The following is a 21,993-nucleotide window of genomic DNA, read 5'->3' on the forward strand; positions in this document are numbered from 1 at the left end:
TTGGGAGAACTGGTTTTCTTGAGAAAAATAATAGATGTTGATTATACCTCCTAGTTGGATAATGTTTCTAGGGAAAGCACACTACATTTTGAAGTGTTACATTTTTTGAAGGAGACTCAAAAAGTGAGCACACCACCACCACAGTGTGAGAATTGATTTGGGGAAGTGCAAGCTTGGACAGTGAGGTTTTGCATGCAGGAAGGTCCCAGGTTCAATCCTCAGCATCTCTGGGTAGAGCTGGGAGGGACTTCTGACTGTAATCACTATTAATTAGGGTAGATAGTACTGAGCTAAACTGACCAAGTAGCTTAACTTGGTGTAAGGCAGCTTCCTGTATTCTTATATATTTCCCTCCACAAAAGTTGTGGCACTATAAACAGATATTTGGAGAAGCAAAGAGAGGTAAATTTGTTTCATGGTGTTTGGGTAGGAATGCAAAAGGTTTCAGCAAATTAAGTTCAGTCGCTAGCAATGCTGTGCCAAATGTAGGTTGGAGACATTTGCATCCATAGCATTGCCTGTCTTCTCCCTTCCATCGTCACTATTTTGTATGTTTAGCCCCCTTTACAAGAATGAGCTTTCCCATTTGGTTGAGCTTTTTGTCTTAGGCTCACATTGGTGTGTGCTTCACATTCCTTGCTGTAACAATCTCTTTTCTTTAGTAGATTGACTTACATAATTGCTTGCTGTGCGTTTTAGTTTTGCAATTTTCAGGAAACGTAATCAGATCATCTAGCCACTTTGCTATTGCTGTTTGCTCTGTATTTAAGCTTTCTGGCTGCATTTCTGATATTGTACTGTTTTTCTTCTCCAGGTTATGCAGCATCCAAGTGAAGGAGCCCTGGTGCTGGGACTCCACAGTAACGTGAAAGATGTTTCTGTCCCTGTTGCTGAAATTAAAATCTATTCCCTGTCCAGCCAACCAATAGACCATGAAGGACTAAAATCAAAATTATCCGGTAAGAAGTTTTGTAAGACTTTACTTTCTGGATTTTGAGCAGTCCCAGTAGTTGACATGTACTAATGCAGGACACAGTCCTCAAACAGTTGTCAAAATTTCATTTCATTTCTTTCACTTTCAATTTGTATACTACCATTCTATATAATTGAATTTCTATACCACCCTTCATCCGAGGATCATGGAGAGGTTTACAATATAAAAACACCATGGGAAACTCCAGGTCTTAAATGCAGGAAGGTTCTCTGCCCAGACTTCTACCCTTGTAATGGTTCTAGGGGTTGCTCGTGCGTAAGTTGTCGCCACACCTGGCTGGGTTACCTGGGTGAACCCTTTCTGTCCGGACAGCCACCCATCCGTGGCTGTCTCAGTCGCTGGCAGAATCCATCAGTGGGCATTTCTTGAACTTCTTCCAGCAAATAAGTTCTTTGACGCCGAGTCTCCTCCTACTCTCCCTGCGCAGAAGTCTTCTGCGCAGGGAGGGTGTGGGCAGCGGAGGACCCGTGCTCTCCCCGTTGGTCTCCGGCGAGGAGTCCTGGAGCCTTCTCTCCGATTCCCCCATCTGCCCCCCTTCTCCACTGGTGCTACACTGATTTCCTTCCCCAACAGATGGGCTGCCTCTCTCCCTACTGGGACCCTCTCCGGCATCCCTCTGGAGCCTTCCCTCTGCCTCTGGCTCCGATGGCAGTTCCCTGACAACCCCTGTATTTTGCTTTCTATTTCTGATTTCCTGGTGCAGTTGCTCTGCTTCCCTTGGATATTTGCATTGAACCAAGAGTGAGCAACCATTTTTCCATGGCCATCTTAACAACCTTTTCTCAACAGAAGCAAACCAAAACATATCTGCAGTATTTGGACTGAAATCTGATTCATCATTTTTTCACAAGAAATTTGTTGTATGCCGCATCTGAGTATGCACCTTTGGTTTCTACAGTACCCAAACGTGTAGGGTGTCTTTTGTGGTGGAGCAGGAGAAGGGGATGGGACATCTGTTATTACAGAGAGGACTCACAATATTCTCTAAGAGCTGTAATTCCCACAGTTCCTTGTGGTGCGGAGGGAGACCATGCCTATTAAACCACTTTAGGTTGGGAGTGATAAATGTGGCCCAAATGAAATTATAAATTCCAAAATACACTTGGCTTATTCTGCCCATGTGCAGTGTTATATAGCTGCTATGCCAGCAAAGCTGCATTCTGCTCTGTTGGTTTTCCCCTCTTGTCTTGTGCTGATTGGCTAAGCCATAGCTCAGTGGCTAAGGGCTGCCTTTGCATGCAGAAAATCTTAGATTGAATCTATTGCATCGCCAGTTGAAAAGACATCTGGTAGCAGGACTAGGGAAAGCCTGTGGCTGAGATCTTAGTGATTTGCTGCCAGCACTGGGCTGACTTGGTTATAAGTCAACTTCGTATGTTCTCCAGTGCATATGTGTATCCATACAAAGCAGAGGAAATCTTGTGTTGGATTCCCTGCTGTGGTTGATTTTGTCCTAGTGCCAATAATATGGATGCTTGAGGCACAGTGAAAGCAAAGGAGTGCTTGTAGCAGCAGGCTTACAGCTGGTGCTTGGCAGCCTGTGGTGTGCTCAGTTGTTAGTCTTAAAGTGTGCAATTTTTCAGGAGAGCAATCTCAATGCTTTTTGGATCTAGTACAGTAATGTCCACTCTTGCTGTGTCTTGTTTTGACAATCCAACCTAATTCCTTCAAACACTGCTATATTTAGCCTTCTGTCTTGGATTTTTCTGCTTTATGCTACTCCCTCCTGGATGGCTGCCTAGGCAATAAATCTGGTTGCTAAGGAAACTGATGGAGATGTAGACTCTGTGCTGGATTTATTCTGATATTTGGGTTTATTACCAGCAATGTTGTGAGTGACCGGATGCGAGGGAAAGCTGGGAACTGAGATGAAGTCATTACACTAGGCTCCAGTGTTATTAGTGCCTTTATGTGAGAATAATGGAAATGGGTTCAATTAGTTGCATAGTGTCAGAGTTTTAATCTAAAAATGATCTTATACACTTTATAGTGGAGAAAGACGCAAGATACAGTAAACTAATAATCACTGTTAAATGGATATAATACCGGTAAATGGGGCAGCTTTTTAAAAATTACATTTATGTATTCTTGAGGGTGGCATGCCTGTGTATCTTTGGTGATGGTGATGTACCAGATTGGCCTGAATATAAGCCGTACTTTCCCCCAAAATTCTGAACATGAAAAGTTAAAGTGCAGCTTTTATTTGCGACCGTACGGTATGCAGCCAGGAGCACAGGGCAAACAGTGGCAGGAGTGTGGTGAAGTGGTGCCTGCCCTGCATGTAGTCCCCCATCCTCTCTCCCAAGGCTGGTAAGGGAGACAGCAAGGAAGGAGAAAGGCTGCCGGCAACGCTGCACACCCCCCCCCCCCCAGCATGCAGCCAGGAGCAGCAAGAAATGGAGCAGCTTATATTCAGGTTTTTTTTCTCCCCCCCCCCCCAATTTTAAAGCTGCAGCTTATATTCAGGTGCGGCTTATATTCAGGCCAATACGGTATTATGATATTTACCCTTGGAACCAATTTGTGAGTTAGGCTAATTAGAGAATGAGTGAGTGATTAGCCCAAGGTTTCCCCAGTAGGCTACTTGGCTGAGTAAGGATTTGAACCCAGGTCTCTGCAAACCCAGCCCAGTATTCTTCCTATTCCATATAGGCCATCTTCAGTGAGAATGATGCTGATGGGATTGGATTTGGGCATAATTGTCCTTTTAGTCTGCATTTGTGAGACTTAAAGCCTGTCATTCAAATACTGTTCACTAATCAGGATTCAAGCTTGGTTAAAAGCAACACCTACTGCCAGACTTGGGGATAGACTTTGGTGACTTAGGTCTGAGTTGAAGGGGCAGCAGTCAAGCAGATTCAAAGTCTGCTTTAAGCCCGTGTGTTAGATGGTATCCCACTAAGGCCAGCATAATATACTTCCATTTCCTAATCCCTACTGAATGTAGCAGACGAGCAAGTTCAAACTGTAAAGCTCATTCAGATAGCTGAAGTCACTTGAATGGCACATGGACACACTGAAAGGAGAGGGGGGGTCTGCTTTTGTCAGCTCACCATAAAAGCAGATTTCATTTGTGAAATGTCTGCCTAAATAATGACTCTAGTCTATGTTTATAGTCTCTTTAATTACTTCCCCTAAATATCTGGGAAATGTTTGCTGTTGGTGACTGTGTATTAGGCTTGATGAAGCATTTGGCTGATTGGAGAGGACAGTTGTGAATCTTGAATTATGCTGTTTTGCTGGTAAGCCCCATCCTCAAGAATGAATGATTAGCTGTCAGTGTGAATGAGAAATATAAAGTTTGAGGTCACCCAGGGGGGCTATGCAGATGCAGTGATTATCATAGCTACTTATGCTGTCTGGTCCGACTTGGATTGACCCTTTGGATGAATATTTACGTAAATGCAGATCCCTCTGGTTGCTTTATTTCCCTGATATGATACAGAAATATCATGTTCTTCAGTTATGATTCAAAAGGCTCATATTGGCTTGATTTGAAGGACACAGTAAGCCATAGTAGGAAACAAGCTTAGGCTTCCTGCCAGCAAGCAGCATGCTAGTGCAAACTCCTCAGTTATCCCCATTTTGCTCTGCCCAGCCTGGAGCTGAAAAACAAATGATAGAGCAACTGGCTTAGTGTTACATGTGGCCCAGGCCTCATCATTCATATTTTCTCTAAACAAACCATGAGTTGAAGCTGCTTATTTGTGGTGTTCCTAACTATGGCTTACTGTCAAGTACTAATGGAGCGATTTTATTTATTACTGGCTCACCTAATGTGTTTGTTGTATTTCTGGGACTCTGTGAATGTTAAAATTGTTGGCATTCCTGCCAGTTCAGAAATTAAGATCTAATCTAGTCTGCACAAGTAGTCAAGTGAGGTGATAGGATCCTGAAGTAACAAGGGTAGATTGTTTGCTTAATTTGGAGAGCATAAAGGGGGAGTTCTCTCACCTGCTGTCTGAGTTGATAACAAACAGTGCCCTCCTCCCTGCAAGTGGAAAAACAAAACTAGTATCAGAGATTCATCAAGCTCACTCCCTGTTTAGTTAGCTTTCTATTTGTTTTATGCTTTCTGCCTTGGGAGGACTTTGCACAGAAAGGCAGCATGCACATATTGAAATAAACTTTTGAAGTACTTGGATATTTTTTTATATATAAGAGAAGAATTTTTAAAAAGGAATATATCTCACCTGCACCCTGAAGTGGTACACCTCGGGACTCTACAACTTTAGTGTGCTATATGCAGGAAACACTTTACCACCATGAGACTCCTAGAACTGATTTTCATGACATGTATAATCAGTAAGACAAGACAACCACGAAAAGTGGGGGGAAGTTACATATTCTGATGGAGCACGACATGCTGGCCACTCAACAACCAGCTGCCTTCTTGCTTTACATTCTGCTGAATTTGCATGAACTTTGTCCCTTGAACCTTCACCCTGGGGCAGCCTTGACTCCAGTTTGCGTATGAAAATGTATTCAGTTTAGTTGCAAGTTTGGCAAATTGGCATTTCATAACTCTCAAACTATCCTCCAGATCGCTCTCCTGACATTGACAACTATTCAGAGGAGGAAGAGGAGAGCTTCTCTTCTGAACAGGAGGGGAGTGATGACCCCCTACATGGACAGGTAAGCTTCTCTTATCACCTAGTCAGTCCCTTCTGTGAGGGCATGTTGAGTATGGATTGCTCAGCAGACTCCTAAAGGAACTTGGGAACTCTGACACCTGTTCACAGATGATTACATCATAGTTCCTGTGTACTACTTCCCTCTCCAATATCCCTTATTGCATTAGATTTATTTTAACCTTTTCTAGTTGTTTATTAAAGCTGAGTTGGAAACCCGAGGAGGAGCCAGGTGAGCCCTCTAAAAATAGTTGCTCACCAAATCCTGATGTAAGCTGATTAGAAAGAACAAAGTGTAGCAGAAAATAGTTCATGGGAGTTGGCTGTATGGCACTTAAAAAAAGAAAGTGAGTCTTCCAACCAAAATTATACAAATACCATATGAACACAGAAACCAGATTAGCATAATAACACAAATAATTAAAATAGCAACAACAAGCAGTTAACCACTGCTGTATCATTCACTACAAAACAAAGTAGTTTCACTTATGCAGTATACAAAGAATACAAAACTATATGTTATTTTGATTCCTTTGGCGTTGTTTACAATATAAAAAAATTCAATGTGGCTTTAATGCACTCCCAACAATGAGTATCAAATTATATATTCCTGAACCTTATTCACTTAATAGATAACAAAAGTTATTAATTTTTCAGCCAATTTATCATAATGTTGTCTGCCTTCTTTCTAGATGGTTTGGTTGACCATACAAACTATGCCCCATGCTTTATTTAACCAACCAATATTGGAAGCCAGGAATTCTTCAAATTATAAGCAAATGTTATATGAGCAGCATTCAGCAAAAGAAGAACCATCTCTTGTTTGTTATAGTTGAATCTTTAACATAACCCAGCAGGAGGAATTAATGGATCCACTGATAAAGAACAGCTTGTTACAGTTTCTTTTTCTGTTACTACATCAACCCAAAAGTGGGACAAGACTATGGCATTTCTAATACTGAAGGCCGACTCAAAAGTGTCATAGATCTGAGGAGGTTAACTAAAAGACAAAAGAAGCAGAATATCCAGAATAGGAATGGCTGAGAATAAGATACGTAGGCTTCCTAAGTAGCTTTGGCCAGTGTTGGCCATCTTGGAATTTTCATGTCTGGCTGTGTTCATGAGGTAGAACTACACAGGTCATTCGAAGCCAGATCAAAATGCCAAGCCTGGTATCCCTAACATTTCATGGGCAAAGAATGAGATTTTGTCCTGCTTTGGAGGACCTTGTTAATAACTATGTGGCTAGGTGTTCTTTGTGTTCTGAAGTGGTTTCTCCCCTGCACCCCCTAGGATTTGTTTTATGAAGAGGAGGACCTTAGGAAGGTGAAAAAGACTAGGAGGAAACTGACCTCAGCTTCTGCAATTACTCGGGTGAGTAGCACTACAAGCGGACTTGTCAGGTGAGGAGTTTGGGGCCTGCCTCTTCCCCCCCCCATCTTCCAGTCCATCCTGCATCTGTCTGCTTGGTAATCCCAAGAGACCAGGCATAGGTGAAACCCACTATGTGGCTGTAACACACTGAGCTGAAGATGCTTCATAGCCTCAAGAAGAGCAAATGTTTACCTCCTGTATTGTGTGGCCAAAATGTGCCAAATATTAAACTTCTGTTGGTTTGTGTGTGATTAGAAGCTGTATTAAAAAGGAGTCTCCCATGCTGGTACTCAGCCATACCTGCCAAATTGACTGTTACCAGATTTGTTTTAGTACCAAGTTACAGAATGAGTAGCTGACCTTTGATGTTGAGTTTCGATACTCTACCAAAAAGAATCTGTGAGCTTTTTTCAAGCAGAGCTTAATGAGAACAACCATTAGTTGACCACCACATTCCCACACCTCAGAGGGTAGCATCAGAGTTTCCAGGCAGTCTTGACCTGCTTTTTAATAAATTAAGCACTTATAAGATCTCCCCCCCCTTTTGTATGCATTGCTCCTTAATGCTTAGCTTTGAAGATGAGTCTTTGAGAACTAACTTTCTGAGCTACCTTCATGAAATATGTACGCTTTAAAGCTGAACTGTTGAGAGCTGCATTCTTATCAGGTTTGCAAGCTAAGCAGTGTTGCTCTGGACCAGTTACTGGAAGAAGAGTTTGAGTAATGCAGAGGTTCTGCAGAGGTGGTTGTTTTTTTCCTGGCATTGTGCTGCAGAGCTACTATTTCCCCCTCCTATTTGGTGTAGGTTTATGGACTTGTTGAACACACTGTGGTACTTGGGTTCAGCTATATATGGTGTGGTGTTCTGACAAATCTGCTACCATCATGTTCTGTGGTTGGGATGCTAAATTGTGAGGAGAATTGCCTTAGGATTTTCAGTGTGTGTTTCACTCTCCCAGCCTCAGTACTCATCATGCACTGTGTCGCAAGAACTCTGCTTGTGCCTGTCCTAGTCAATTGATAGGTGGCCTTTCTAATAAGTAAATGGTACCTCTTTTTCACAGCAGCCAAATATTAAGCAGAAGTTTGTGGCTTTACTGAAGCGGTTCAAGGTATCAGATGAGGTAGGTATGACAACATTTATGGTCTAGATTCCTGTAAGTGTGGTTCCTGGTTATTTTACAAAAAACTGTGGTAATAAGTGTGTATTCCATGATGACAATTTCCACATGAAATGTAGCTGGCAATGTTTGGTCTAAAGAGAAGGGCTGAATTTCAACGGTAGAGCACATGCTTTGCATGGAAATGATCCCAGTTTCAATCCTTGGCATCTGGTAGGGCTGAGAAAAGACCCCTGAAGCCAGTCAGTGTAGACAATACTGGCTAGATGGATTACTTTGGAAGTATAAGGCAGCTTCCAAAGTTCCTAAGCAGTTTTATGAGGGTAGTTTTGGGATTATTGGTATGGCCTGGAGAAAACAGGAGGAACTCTGCTTACATCATAGTAGCATAGGAGCTCCTTTTACCTCTGGAAAGTATGGTTCAGGTGTCTGCATGCGTGGGTACAATCAGAAGATGATTTGCCTTGCTGTTTTTATCTTGTATTTTCATTATAAGATGTGTCTGTTGCTTATCTATTTAAGAATACAAAGCAATATAGTTTTGTGTGATCTGAAGGAAGACACAAGATTTGCTAATAGTTTTCAGGTGAAACTGTTTGGCTGACTGATGCTTGCTTGGCAATGCCCCAGTTTCAGATACCACACATTTGCATCACTATGCAGAAAGAAGATACAGCATGGAACTTAACAGAAGGTTGCCCCTCTGAGAAGCAAATAATTCTGGGCCTGTCTTAAAGAATAGGAGGCAGTGTATTTGGAACATAGGAGCTTTGAGCACCTTGGTAACTATGTCTTTTTTAACAGGTCGGCTTTGGACTGGAACATGTCTCCAGGGAGCAGATTCGGGAGGTAGAAGAGGATCTGGATGAGCTCTATGATAGCTTGGAGATGTACAACCCAAGTGACAGTGGCCCTGAGATGGAAGATACAGAGAGCATCCTCAGCACACCAAAGCCAAAACTCAAGTAAGTGTGAACTGGATAAGTTGGACACGTGTGTGTGTGTGTGTGTGTGTGTGTGTGTGTCACAGTTGGGAACCAAGATTCCTGTGCGAGATATAAAATTGCTGATATGTTGTTCTTCCACAAAACTCTGAAGCCTGAGTGACTATGCTTAAGTTTTGTTTTCTTTCTTTTTTTTAAATAAATTTTTATTAATTTTCCAACAATTATACATTTAAACCCAAATTCAACAAATTGTGTCTGTTTTGGACTTCCCTCAGCGTCTTTGCAAGTCATCCATTTTTCTATCTTTATAACGCATTCCCTCTTTTTAATATTGTCATTGTTGCTCCTTAGTCCCCTTATTTTCCTTAAACAATACTTGTTTGTCTTTTTACAGTGCCTCTTGTAAACCCACTAACGTTGTATTCATCTCACAGATATTCTTCAGATAATCAACCAATTTTCCCCAGTCCTCGATGAACTTTTGGTCTTTAGTGTATCTAATTTTCCCGGTTAGTTTGTCCAATTCCGCATAGTCTATTAGTTTTAATCTCCAGTCTTCTATCGTCGGTATCTCCTCTTGTTTCCATTTCTGGGCCAACAGGATTCTGGCTGCCGTTACTGCATATTGGAAAAGTTTGAAGTCTTTTCTTCTTATGTTTTGTTTTCTTTCAGCATCAAAAAGATTTATATTTTTGACTGAATGAGGCGACAGAATGCATCACTATGCATAAAGATGATACAGGGTTGCTGTCACCTGTTAAAATTTTAGGGCTCTCTAACCAGATATCAGCCCTTGGGAAAGTGTTGTCTGGCTTCTATGGTTTGATTCTGGAACCTTTTGTCAATAATGCCCACTGTTGTTAAAGCTTTCCTCTGCCACCTTGAGACCCAGCAACTATAAAATACAAAGCCCCAAGATTTTCATAAAGCTGAATTATGTGGAAAATATATGTGCATGTTGTGTGATATGCTTGTTGACATGCATGACATATATTCAGATTTGTCCACTTTTAGGGGTGGATTATTTTCAAGCACTCTGAGTCTTTTTAAAATTCCATTCCCTGTCGTATTTGGATGGCTGCATGAAGTGTGCAGAACCTTGTTCTGTAGTTCTGAGCATGCAATAGGAAAAAGAAAAGTGAAGTTTGTGCATAATTGAGGCAGGGAGGGGGAGAGTTCTTCCTCTGCCTCCATTCTAAGGAAACACATTCTCTTCCAACAGGATTCTTCCACTGTAGCTGCCAACCCACTCAGCTCCCTGTGCAGTCATTCTGTTCCATAACACTCACTCACTCACCCTCTCTCTCTCTCTCTCTCTCTCTCTGTGTGTGTGTGTGTGTGTGTGTGTGTGTGTGTGTTGAAGGGTGGACCTTGCACCCCTCCCTGATTTTGGGATTTGCATTTCTCCCGTTTCCTTTCCTTTTACAGAATCATATTAGTGATTATCTTTGTGGTTGGATTATGTTACAGTTCTGTCAAAAAACAATTGATCCCAACTTCAGCATGTGTGGCTTGCCTGTGAGCCATTCTGATTTCCTGTTTTTCCTACCCAGATAATTGAAGCCAGTCTCCCTGTGTCTCTACCCCCTATCCAGTTGAACTGAATGCTTAAGAAGTCAGCTAAAAAAAAAAAATTAGCTGATTTTTAAAAATATATTTAATTTCCTTTTGTTATTATACACACACACAGTTTCTCCCTAGTAACAAGGCAGCTCCTGTCCTTTTCCTGAAGCCATGATACCTCCCATCTCCAGGTTTCTTCCTTAGGAAACCCCCTCCTGTTTTTTAGAAATCTTAGTTCCTGGTAGATGAGTCTTCCTGGGTTAGATTATAACAAGCAAACAACCCAACAGGGAAGGATCAAGGTGAAAGTTGTCATGCACAACGTGGACCTGATTTACCGAAAGGTTCCAATGCCTGTATTAAGGCATCAGAGCTGTAGTTTGTCCCAAATAGCTTATTTTCTCTGCCTCGTCTCCCCGTTTTATGTTTATCAGAATCAGAACTCTGAACCAAGAGTTTGGAGTTGTCATCAGCTATAAAGAAATGAAACAATGGGGTGATGAGTTAAAATTTGGCAGAGGCTTCCTGCAGTAGTATTTCCCCCACTGTACTACTTGAGAAGTCAAATTTCAGCCCTTCGGAGGGAGTAAACAATATTGTAGAACAGGAGTGGGGAACCTCAAGCCCAAGGGTTGAATGCAACCCTCCAGGCCTCTCTGTCACTTGGGGCTCTGTCTGTGCCACATCTCTTACTGTCCCTGCTCCACAGCCTCTTCAAACATGTTTGCCAGGCTGGAATTTGCTCTTGAACTGTGATAATGCTTCTTCCTTTCATGAATGGAGACCAGAGAGAGGTGTGTATAAAAAGAGTTTCCCATCCCTGTTGTAGATCTATAAAAGAAAGTCATGGTTTGTTCCGCCATTAATGCAGGTGGAAGTTCTAAACGGAGAAGAATAGCTGCTGTGATCTAACTACATTGTTTTTTAAGAATGTCAGTCAGCCTTTTTACCCTGCCCCCCGTAAGAATGTCTCTCCCTACTCCCCTCTTGATTTCTCTGCTTTGTTCTATACTAGGCCTTTCTTTGAGGGAATGTCACAGTCAAGCTCCCAGACTGAAATTGGAAGCCTTAACAGCAAAGGGAGCCTCGGCAAGGATGCCACCAGCCCAGTAAGTCACAAGGATGGGGGAGCCATAGATAGTTCTTGTTTACTCTACCAACTTTATGATTATGGTGAATTGTAATTAATTTAGAAGGAAACCAATCTCAACCTTTTACAATATGTATTACCATATTCGACTGGTTGTGTCCATGTGGAAACAATGTTTTTCAGAACCACTGTTGTGAACTGATTGCTGTGTCCTGTCTCAAATGAATGAAATTGGTCTGTCTTCTGTCTACATGCTGCTTGCAAAGTTAAGATGAACCCCAATCTGCCTCTAGCGTGTCATGCACAGACCTGTATTCCAATGAAGGGTGGAGTGTGTAGAAGGGATCACATTGGCCAGGTGTAACAGTTCCTGTGATTTATATTCATATTTATTATTTTTAATATTTAAAAGGGGATGGGACAGCCGGGCAATTTGGAAGCAGTTCTTTGAAACTCTTCTCCCCTTCCTTTAGGTGCTGTTAATCCTGCAATTAAAGTTTAGTAATAAAGAAAACACAGGTGGCGCTGTGGGTTAAAGCCTCAGCGCCTAGGACTTGCCGATCGAAAGGTCGGCGGTTCGAATCCCTGCGGCGGGGTGCGCTCCCGCTGCTCGGTCCCAGCGCCTGCCAACCTAGCAGTTCGAAAGCACCTCCAGGTGCAAGTAGATAAATAGGGACCGCTTACCAGCGGGAAGGTAAACGGCGTTTCCGTGTGCGGCTCTGGCTCGCCAGAGCAGCGATGTCACGCTGGCCACGTGACCCGGAAGTGTCTCCGGACAGCGCTGGCCCCTGGCCTCTTAAGTGAGATGGGCGCACAACCCCAGAGTCTGTCAAGACTGGCCCGTACGGGCAGGGGTACCTTTACCTTTACCTTTAATAAAGAAAATGGGAAAACTTGCCCCAGCACTGAAGGCTCTTCTCATAGAAAACTCCCCTCTAGAGCATGGCTTGTGATCAGTGGTGATGGATGTTGTAGTTCAACAACTACTGCAGGGCCACATGACATCTCAAAACTCTTTGCCTTTCCTCTCCTTCTGTCTCCAACACAAGTTCCCTTCCTGAAGAACTAGAAACTTGTGTTTGGAAACTGGGTTTCTCAGGGATTTGAAGGGCGATTTACCTTTGATGCTAAGGATCAATTGTTGTCATTTCCAATGCTAGGAAGTAAAAAGGTCCTAGTTTTATAATCTGCATAAACAACAAATCACCTAGTGATTGTAAACATGATCCTTCTGAATCACAGCTTGCTTTTTTTCATTTCCCCCTATTTCTCTCCAATACTGTTCTTTATCCAGATGGAAGCATCCATGGGGGACAAACTGAAACCTACCCGGAATAAAAACGCAGATGACAGTATCAACGAAGGAGACACACTGGTAGGTACATTTGTCCTTTATACTATTGGTGAGGACATTTGCTAACAGCAGTAATCACCTATTTTTATGACTAATATTTATTCTGAATGCTCTTCCTCTTCCCTTCTCTAGGAAGGAAACGGTCAGGATACATTTGGAGACTCAACCACCACCTTGGTCATCCCAGAAAAAGTAAAGACACCTATGAAAACCAGCAAGGGAGATCTTCAGAGCATGGCATCACCTAGGTAGTATGCATCAGGTTTTGCTTGCTTACATATTGCTATTCTGAAAATTCATCAGAGCACTCTGTCAGCTACAGCAAGGTTGGGGAATGTGTGACTCTGCAGAAGTTGCTGGACTCCCATAAACTCCAGTCAGCATGGCCTGTGGTCAGGGATGATGGGAGTTTGTAGTCCAACAACATCTGTAGGGCCACAGATTCCTTCCTTCCTTTAGCAACAGTATAGCTGAAATTCCTGTGGCAGGGAAGCTAGTAGCTTATATTTTTGCCAAAGGGATAAAGATGAGGATAAAAAAGGCCATTTCCTCCTCCCTGCAATTGAAGAGCATCTGCCATCTTTTCTTGGGAGGTTAGCATCAAATTCTTTAGCTATCTTGAAAAGAGGAGATTTTACTAAATTGTTCCTGAGTAATTTACCTAGATTGCATGCATACACTACCCCACATTGGTTTGAGAAACACAAAGGGGGGGGGTGTCCTTACCTCAATGAACTTTTAAGTCACAACAGCGAGGCACAATGGAAGATGCACTGAATGAAATATGAGCAAACTGCAGACACACATATTTAGGCTTCATTTCAATAGGAGCTGAGGACTTGAGGGGGTGGGGTGTAAACCAAAGGCTGTGCAGAAAAGGAGGGTTTTGAGGAGGGGTTGGAAAGTGGCATGGCTTACGTAGCCTTGTCAAGGCATAAAAGGAAGAAAGGGGTGAGTTGTCTAAATGAAGAGGAAACTCTCAGCCCATGGCAGGTCACAGGTGAGGGGAGGTATAACAAGGCATAACGGCAGAGTTTATTTTCAGAATGCTTTCCATCGACACTGAGTAACCATACCTGCTTCTCCCAAGATTGATTCATTCTGTGTTCTCCAGTGAATGCTCGCTACCGAACAATGGTAGTGGGTGAGCATGGAAAGATTCACTGGGCTGGTGGCTGCTCAATAACGTGCCCCCTTTTGTGCATTCTGAATGTTCATGGAAATATATATATTTTTGGGGTGGGGGAGAGGAGGGTGACTCTAGCTGCCCATATGTCATGCATGGAGAATCTTTTCCCTCTCCCAAGAGCTGTGTTCCCTTAGTGGGTAAGGCAAACCCATGCAGCTTTCCACACACTTAAACCCATCCCTCCATGCACCCCATTCATCAGCCTTCCATTCATTTCACACTGTCCCTTGCACACTGTCCCTATTCCATTCCTCTTCTCCCACCTCCTTCCTCCCAGAATGGCAGTTATGCTTTAGAAGGAAGGCCTCACTTGTGCTAAGCCTAAATGTTGCACTGTGGGAGTGCGGCCAAGGAATGGAAACCATGGGCTAGATGCAGTAGAACTGGGCCTTCACCACCCGTTGCTCCTCATGTCTTTCTCAGTTGAATTGTTCAGTTTTCTTGTGGCTAGTAGTAACTCTTCAATCACAAGAGTTCTGCACTCAGCTTCTGATAGCAAACGCTGCATCTTCAGCTAAATTCCTGTGACTCAGGCACCTGGGTAAGAATTTGACCCCAAAGTGCTCTGCTCTGTTAGAAGTCTTTGCTGTTTGGTTGTTACCTGAAATGTGCCACATTTGCCTTTGTCTGTGGTGCTTGGGGAGGCAGCAGATGACTACTGCTTAAATGCAAAAGTGATACATTCCCAGAGCCCCTCCTGTTTCTCCCTTTGCAAAGCAGACGCTGAGTAGCAGACATGTTTGGCAGCACTATATGTTTGTTTGCTCAGCTCCTCCTCTCTTTGTTTCCTTTTTTCCTTGTTCAGCGGTGGTGGTAGCTCTATGATCCACTTATTTCCAGAGGGCAGCAAATTCTCAGAATGAGGCACATGGTTTTGTCCTTCAGTTTGCACCTTCAGTTTGCTGAATGCCTCAGATGGCAGCAGAAGGTTGGATGTGCCTTCAGGCTCCCTCAGGCTCATTACCATTCTGGGAAATGTCACTGGATAGAGGGGGGTTTCCTTGTAGCATCCAATTCAAGAATGATTCTACAGCTGTTTTTCTACCTGCTTGCATTGTGATTCCTCTGAGAGTTGCTCTCTTTCTCCATATCATGAACTTGCAGTAATTGATACCCAAGGTTGTGTGCATTTTTCTTTCTCCCCCATTGTCACCAGGTTCCTTATGTTTCTTAACATTCACTTTACGTAGCTGATATAGCCTTAAGGGTGTTCATTTTTCTCTGCAGTAATGAGGGCTAGAAACTTGGCAGTGTGTGTTACTTTTGGGGGTTGTCAGATGTTAGATATTAGATGTCACACTATGGTAGTAAGCCTGCAGGCACAAACACAACCTTGCAAATAATTTATTGTCTCAACTTAGTGGAGCTAGAAAAAAAATCCAAGGCTCTGTTGGCTGACTGGCTTGCTTCCTCACAAGTATTAAATGTAAGATGGGATCAGTTAGTTCTGAGACTCTGCTAGTTTCTTTGCAATGACCTTGGATCAAAGTTTCTGTGTTCCGCTGCAGGTATAACATGGTTTGCATTCTTCTTTCCATGTTCAGTAAGTTTGGAGAAGATGAGGCATTAATATCATTGTTTCTCTACCGCTCACAGCAAAATGGACAGTGCTGCACACACGCCCCGGCAGAAACGCAGCACCCCACTCAAAGAGCGTCAGCTGTCAAAACCCCTCAGTGAAAGAACCAACAGTTCGGACAGTGAAAGGTCACCAGATCTGGGTCATAGTACACAGGTAACCAGCATTCAGAGATTGCAGCTCTGGGGCTTAAGCACTCTTTCCCTAATTTTGGAGTAGGAGTGGAGGTGGCGTTCCTTAAATACAGACTTGATAAAAGCCAAGTGTTGTTGGGGTAGCTAGTTGCTGTAAGCTTATTTGAAGTACTGCAGTATCTTTCCAGTTGTATTCAGCTCTAAAGAGATCCTGAATCAAGTAGGCAAAGTTGTTTGTTTGTTGCATTTACACCCCATTTTTCCTCCAAGGAGCTCCAAGGTGGCATACATGGTTCTCAGCCATGTATGCGATCCTCACAAAAACCCTATGAGGTAGGTTAAGTTGAGAGACAGTGGCTAGTCCTAGGTCATATTAGGGTGCTTCATGACTGATTTACGATTTGAACCCTGGTCTCCTATCTCCTAGTCCAGCATTCTAATCACCACACTGGAATTTTTGCTTCTAAACTTAAATCAAAGAAGAGAAGGAGATTGGAGCTATATGGTTAGTAAAGGGTTAGGAGCACTTGTTATGAGAGACACAAAACCTTTTCCCCCACTATCCCTCAGACTTGGAAGCTTGTCCAAAGAGCCAGTGTGGTGGAGTGGTTAAGAGCGGTAGTCTCGTAATCTGGGGAACCGGGTTCGCGTCTCTGCTCCTCCACAAGCAGCTGCTGGGTGACCTTGTGCCAGTCACACTTCTTTGAAGTCTCTCAGCCCCACTCACCTCACAGAGTGTTTGTTGTGGGGGAGGAAGGGAAAGGAGAATGTTAGCCGCTTTGAGACTCGTTAAAGGGAGTGAAAGGCGGGATATCAAATCCAAACTACTCCTCCTCCTCCTCCTCCTCCTCCTCCTCCTCCTCCTCCTCCTCCTCCTTTTATTTTCTGAGTTTTCTCCAGATACCAACCACTTATGTTGAACTTTTTTTTTATAGCCACAAGGGCTACAAGTATTTTCCCCTTCACCTGCCCAATAAATATAGGCAAGAGGAATGTGCATTTCTCAAATTATAGTGACCTGCTGAGGAGTAAATAAGTTGTGGGTGAGAATGTAATATCCCATAGTATTAAAAGGTGATCTTAGAAGTATTGTCATACAGCAAGAATAAGAGAAATGCTTCTCTTTCTCTCCCCATTCCCTCTCATGACATATGCCTTCCTGCTCCATGTTGGAGATAAGATTATTTTGCTTTATATTTGAGTTAGGAGTTATGTCAATGAACCATGCTTAAAAAACCATGCAACTTCCCCCAGCAGATTCCTCGCAAGATTGTTTATGATCAGCTGAATCAAATCTTAGTGTCAGACTCTGCCCTGCCAGAAAACATCATCCTAGTGAATACTATTGACTGGCAAGGCCAGGTAAGGAGGTTGTTGCTGTCCGTGTGTCTGTCCGTGTGTCTGTCCTGTTCTTTGCACAATCCCAATCTCTGGTCAACAGAATTAAGTAAATTGGAAAAAAGAACATGCGCTGTTGTCCCTAACTGTTCCATTTTCTGAGTGCAGAATGTAGCTTTGCCTGTAGAAACCTAGACTTGCTCCCCAAATATTAAGGAATGAAAAGTATTGTCATTATTATTATTTAATAATAATAAAACAATAGTGGTACTCTTATGCACCATTGGTAAATGTAACAATTTACATAATAACATAAAAAATAGGTAGGTCCCTACCCCATTAAGCTTCCAGTACAAATGTTTAACAGTACTAAGATAATGGGTGGCGATGTCCCATTATTACTAGTTAATAAAGGTAATTTCCCCAACTATCAGAACCAGATCCTGCAATTCAGTCCCAGCAGAATAAATTATTTACTTTAAGCACATTTTTTCATTGTTGTTTGATTTATTAGGTAAACTCAATTTAGCATTATTGGCAATCAGAAGTGGTTGTGCTTAATCTGTGTCACTGAAGCTAAGCTACATGGAAAATTAAGCACCAAGGGGACTGTGCAATATTGGCAAGAGGATAAGCAGTAGGAATGAAGAGCCATGAAGAAATTTTGCCCCTTCAGCTAGCCATTAAAATTCATCCCAAGCCATTCTTATGTCAATATGTAGAGAAAATCTATTTATCTTAACTATATCATTGAGGCCATTTGGTTAGAAGCCAAGTGTCTTATATAAAATGAAAGTTAGCATATTCAGAATTTGACAGCTAACCCAGATTCTTCACTGAATGCCATGCAGTAACTGAATGTTTTTGTCAATGGGAAAAGGGGAAGGGTACATTGGTGCTAGTGAGAGGCCATGTCTGGGTTGATTATCTTGGGATTCTGCTTTGTCCTGTTGAACCTTCCTTCGTATAAGCCAGGACCTTAAGTGACTGGAACAAGATCCTTGAAAAGGAGGGAATCATCTTAAAACAGATGGGTCTGTCACACAATATTTCATACCCATTGTTGTCCCATTGCACCTTGATTGCTTTCCCCATCTCTTACCTACTAGGGCAGCAATAAGATGGGTTTCAGATTTCCATCACCTGAGTCGTAACTGTGTCATGTTAAGCTTGTATCCAGGGTGCTGAATGGTGCTCTGTTACCAAACCTTTTGTCTGAGGTCATGTGGCCAGTGATTGCTAATCAGGGAAGAAGGGGTGTTGTGTGGCAATTGTGTAAACAGAGCACCAAATCCCTCCACTGCTTGCTTGCTTACTACTTGTTTTACTTCCAGTATGTGGCTGATCTCCTTCAGGACCAGAAGAAGCCAGTTGTTTGCACATGCTCCACAATTGAAGTGCAAGCTGTCCTCTCTGCAATCCTCACGAGGATCCAGCGATAGTGAGTGCACAAAGCTATATCTGTGGTGTCCCCATTTTTTATACTATGGAATTTGCTCTGAGAAAATGGGAAAGAAAACCAGATTCTAAACTGCTTGAAAAGGATGCCTCAATCCACTTTGATTAGGGCTGTCCATCCTTGTCTGCACTTGAATAACTTAAACATCACTTAATCCTTAGAACTAAAGACTCTTCTCTGGCAGGAAGGATGGGGGAAGGATGGTCTTTATATCTGCAAGGTTTCAGTACTCAAATGTGTTTACAAAGGTGCCTGCTTCCTTCCTAAGGCAGGCACACAGAGAGAAGATAACGGTTGTGTACAAGGCATGCTTTGACTTCAGCCATAGGAAGGGAGCACAATCCTAGAGTGAAAGCTGCCTGTATGCAGAGTAAGAAAGGGAGAGGGAGGAAGAATTCAATGTAAGCGCGCAAATCTCCCATCTGGGTTTGATGCCTTGTTGTCAATAACCTATACATAGATGAGCTGCAGATGAGGAGCATCTGTGCCCCTTCTCCACATTTTAAAAGTCTCAAATTCTTCCCAGTGCCTCTTGCAGGACACTCAGTATTGGGAATATGTGTTCTGAAGTTACGGTTCTTATGACCACAACTAAAAGAGGACACATTGCAGGGCAGTCAAAGAAGACACCTTGCCAAACAACAGTTCATTGATGACAACCCAGTTCCTACCATACCGGATTGGCATCGTCACAGATCTCTGGTGGCTCCACTGCACATTGCTCTAGTACTGTATCATGAAAAGCAAAGCAGCTTGAGGGCATTGCTGCAGCTGGAGTAGACACATACATCGGCCTCCCCCTAGTGTTCTCCCTAAAAATATTTTATTTGTTTAATCATTAGTGCTTGCACCTTCAGTAAAAGCAGCTTCCAGGACAGCGACTGTGGAACTTATTGGAAAATATTTTAACAAAAAGCAACCATCTATTAAAAACCACAGAATCAAACACAGCATCATTGGTGGGGCTAACTAGAATAATTAAATTGCTTTTGAAATTTAAAAAAAAAATTGTCCAGTAGCACCTTAGAGACCAACTAAGTTTGTTCTGGGTATAAACTTTTGTGTGTTCACACACTTCTTCAGATACACAGTTGCTTTTGAAAGTTGCTTTTGAAAGGCTTGGGAAAACAAAAGGCTTTAACCCAGCATGACAGTGAGGATGAGAGTCAGGTCAGCCTCCAGGGTGGGTTCTACATCCATAAATACACCCTTCACAGCAGTGGCGGAGCTAGGGGCTTTGCCACCCGGAGCGGGGGGTGGGGTGGCATGCCACCCACACACAAGCGTCCCAATAGGGGTGCCACCCGCGGTGGTGTCACCCCCATCAGGGATGGAACCTGGACGGCCCCCCACCCCCCTTCCTACACCACTGCTTCACAGTTGCCATCTGCCTGACTTCAGAAAATGAGAGTGCTCAGGAAAGGGCCTTGGAGTTCTTAAGCTTAAATGCAGACGTAACCTTTCTCTAGCACATCCTATTGTTACGTGGGCTTGAGTCACCAGAGGAACAGCAACTACGTTGTTTCAGTAACATAAGGACAAGCTCTCCATTTTTCTTTCCACCCAGCAACATAATCCAAGAAATAAGATTTAGTTGTGTGCTCCTGGCTCCCCTGGGCTTCTTTGCTATTTTCATGCCAGAGTCATCCTGGAAGCTGCTGAAATGCAGGTCTACTTTCCCAGCATGACTGGCTGCCTACAAAAGAGGCTCTGCACTCAAATTCCAGCATCTTCCTCTCTCACAGCCATGATGGGAAGTCAATGTCCATATAATTAGAAGGACCTTTCTTCACTGTATTCTTTGTCACTGCAATATGACAGTGGTTGGAAAGGGCAAAGTGCAAGTCTCCCAGGACATGATTCACACTATACTGTTTTGTCAGGTTAAGTGGAGTCATCGCTTAGCTCTGGAGGCTGTCTAATGCCAGGGCATAGGCCTCAATACATACAGAATAGTAATGAGTGCCTTATGAGCATGTGCTTGAGTACCCACCGTCAGCCACCAAACATGAAATGAATCTTTAAAAGCAGATGCCATGCAGGATTGAGCCTCTCAGAAATTAAGCATTACATGCAGAAATTTGGCTGTTGTTAATTTCAAATTCTGTATTATGAAGTAAAGATGCCTATGTATTTGCTTGAGACTACACCTTACTGAAATTCAAGGTAGGAGAGATCTCTGTGCTTGTGGGATTGGAGGTCAAGGTTTAGGTTTGGCTCTTGCCTCATATCTCCCTGAAGTTCCTACTCCTCATAGACTCCACACTGAGGGTAAAAGTCATGGGTAGGCAAACTAAGGCCCGGGAGCCAGAGCCGGCCCAGTCACCTTCTAAATCTAGCCAACAGACAAGTCCTGGAATCAGCGTGTTTTTACATGAGTAGATTGTGCGCTTTTATTTAAAATGCATCTCTGGGTTATTTGTGGGGCATAAGAATTCGTTCATTTTATTTATTTTTTCAAAATATAGTCCGGCCCCCCACAAGGTCTGAGGAACAGTGAACCGGCCCCCTGCTGAAAAGTTTGCTGACCCCTGGTAAAAGTAAATGTTCAGGTTCTTAAAGAGTTTGCAAGCTTTCCTGGTCCTGCTGAAAACAAAAATACTGTGTTACGTGTTCTCAGTGTTGTGTCTAGAAGCAGTAAAGCTGCAGGCATCATTGAGGGGTTTAAATGCATTTTTCTCCAGCTCTTCAGTGCCCTCTAGTGGTCTTTGGCCATGCTGCTAAGACAGATGCTTGAAGCTTTGAAGAAGTGCTCACTTGTTCAGTGTGAAGGAGCTTAGAGTTCACAAAAAGTGAATCCATCCCACCCTCATAAAATACATTTAAATTGCTCCTTCAGCTGTATGGAGCATGCAAGGTTGCTAAGAGCTGGGATATGGTCTGCAGAAGGTTGTCGGCACATTGTAAAAAAAAAAAAGGTGCAGCTTCCATTTCACCACTGTGTGGCTTGTAATGTGTGACAGGGAGATATTTATATCTCCTAACATGTGCTTGGGCAGTGCAGATCATAGCTTCTGAGTGCATGTTTACCATATGTGATATCACACATACCTGGCTTATGCACATTAGTGAACACCATGGGAGCCTGTGGTGGCTAAATGAGAGCTCATATTTTTCCGTAAAGTATGAAGCAGCCTTCTAAGTGAGTGTGAGTGTTGACAAGCTATAAATTACAGTGCATTTAAATTAATGGCCTAGGAGCCATAGGATTGTTCGGAAG

At 43.0% G+C, this 21,993-nt stretch overlaps 1 protein-coding gene across 3 annotated transcripts in view; it reads left to right on the top strand.

The window, feature by feature from the left end:
• Nucleotides 1–21,993, top strand: part of PACS1 (phosphofurin acidic cluster sorting protein 1) — a 70,265-nt gene that overhangs the window by 33,314 nt on the left and 14,958 nt on the right. Inside the window, exons 5-15 of one of the 3 annotated variants that reach the window (XM_081891380.1) lie at nt 815–959; nt 5,538–5,629; nt 6,919–6,999; nt 8,064–8,123; nt 8,925–9,085; nt 11,646–11,739; nt 13,015–13,095; nt 13,207–13,322; nt 15,860–15,998; nt 17,231–17,338; nt 18,649–18,755. In XM_081891380.1, the coding sequence (XP_081747506.1) occupies nt 815–959; nt 5,538–5,629; nt 6,919–6,999; nt 8,064–8,123; nt 8,925–9,085; nt 11,646–11,739; nt 13,015–13,095; nt 13,207–13,322; nt 15,860–15,998; nt 17,231–17,338; nt 18,649–18,755 (1,184 nt within the window). The remainder of the gene's footprint in view (nt 1–814; nt 960–5,537; nt 5,630–6,918; nt 7,000–8,063; nt 8,124–8,924; nt 9,086–11,645; nt 11,740–13,014; nt 13,096–13,206; nt 13,323–15,859; nt 15,999–17,230; nt 17,339–18,648; nt 18,756–21,993) is intronic. The other 2 variants (XM_081891382.1, XM_081891381.1) reach the window with 2 other exon arrangements.

Source organism: Podarcis melisellensis, assembly GCF_964234715.1.
Source record: "Podarcis melisellensis genome assembly, chromosome: 16".
NCBI lineage: Eukaryota > Metazoa > Chordata > Lepidosauria > Squamata > Lacertidae > Podarcis > Podarcis melisellensis.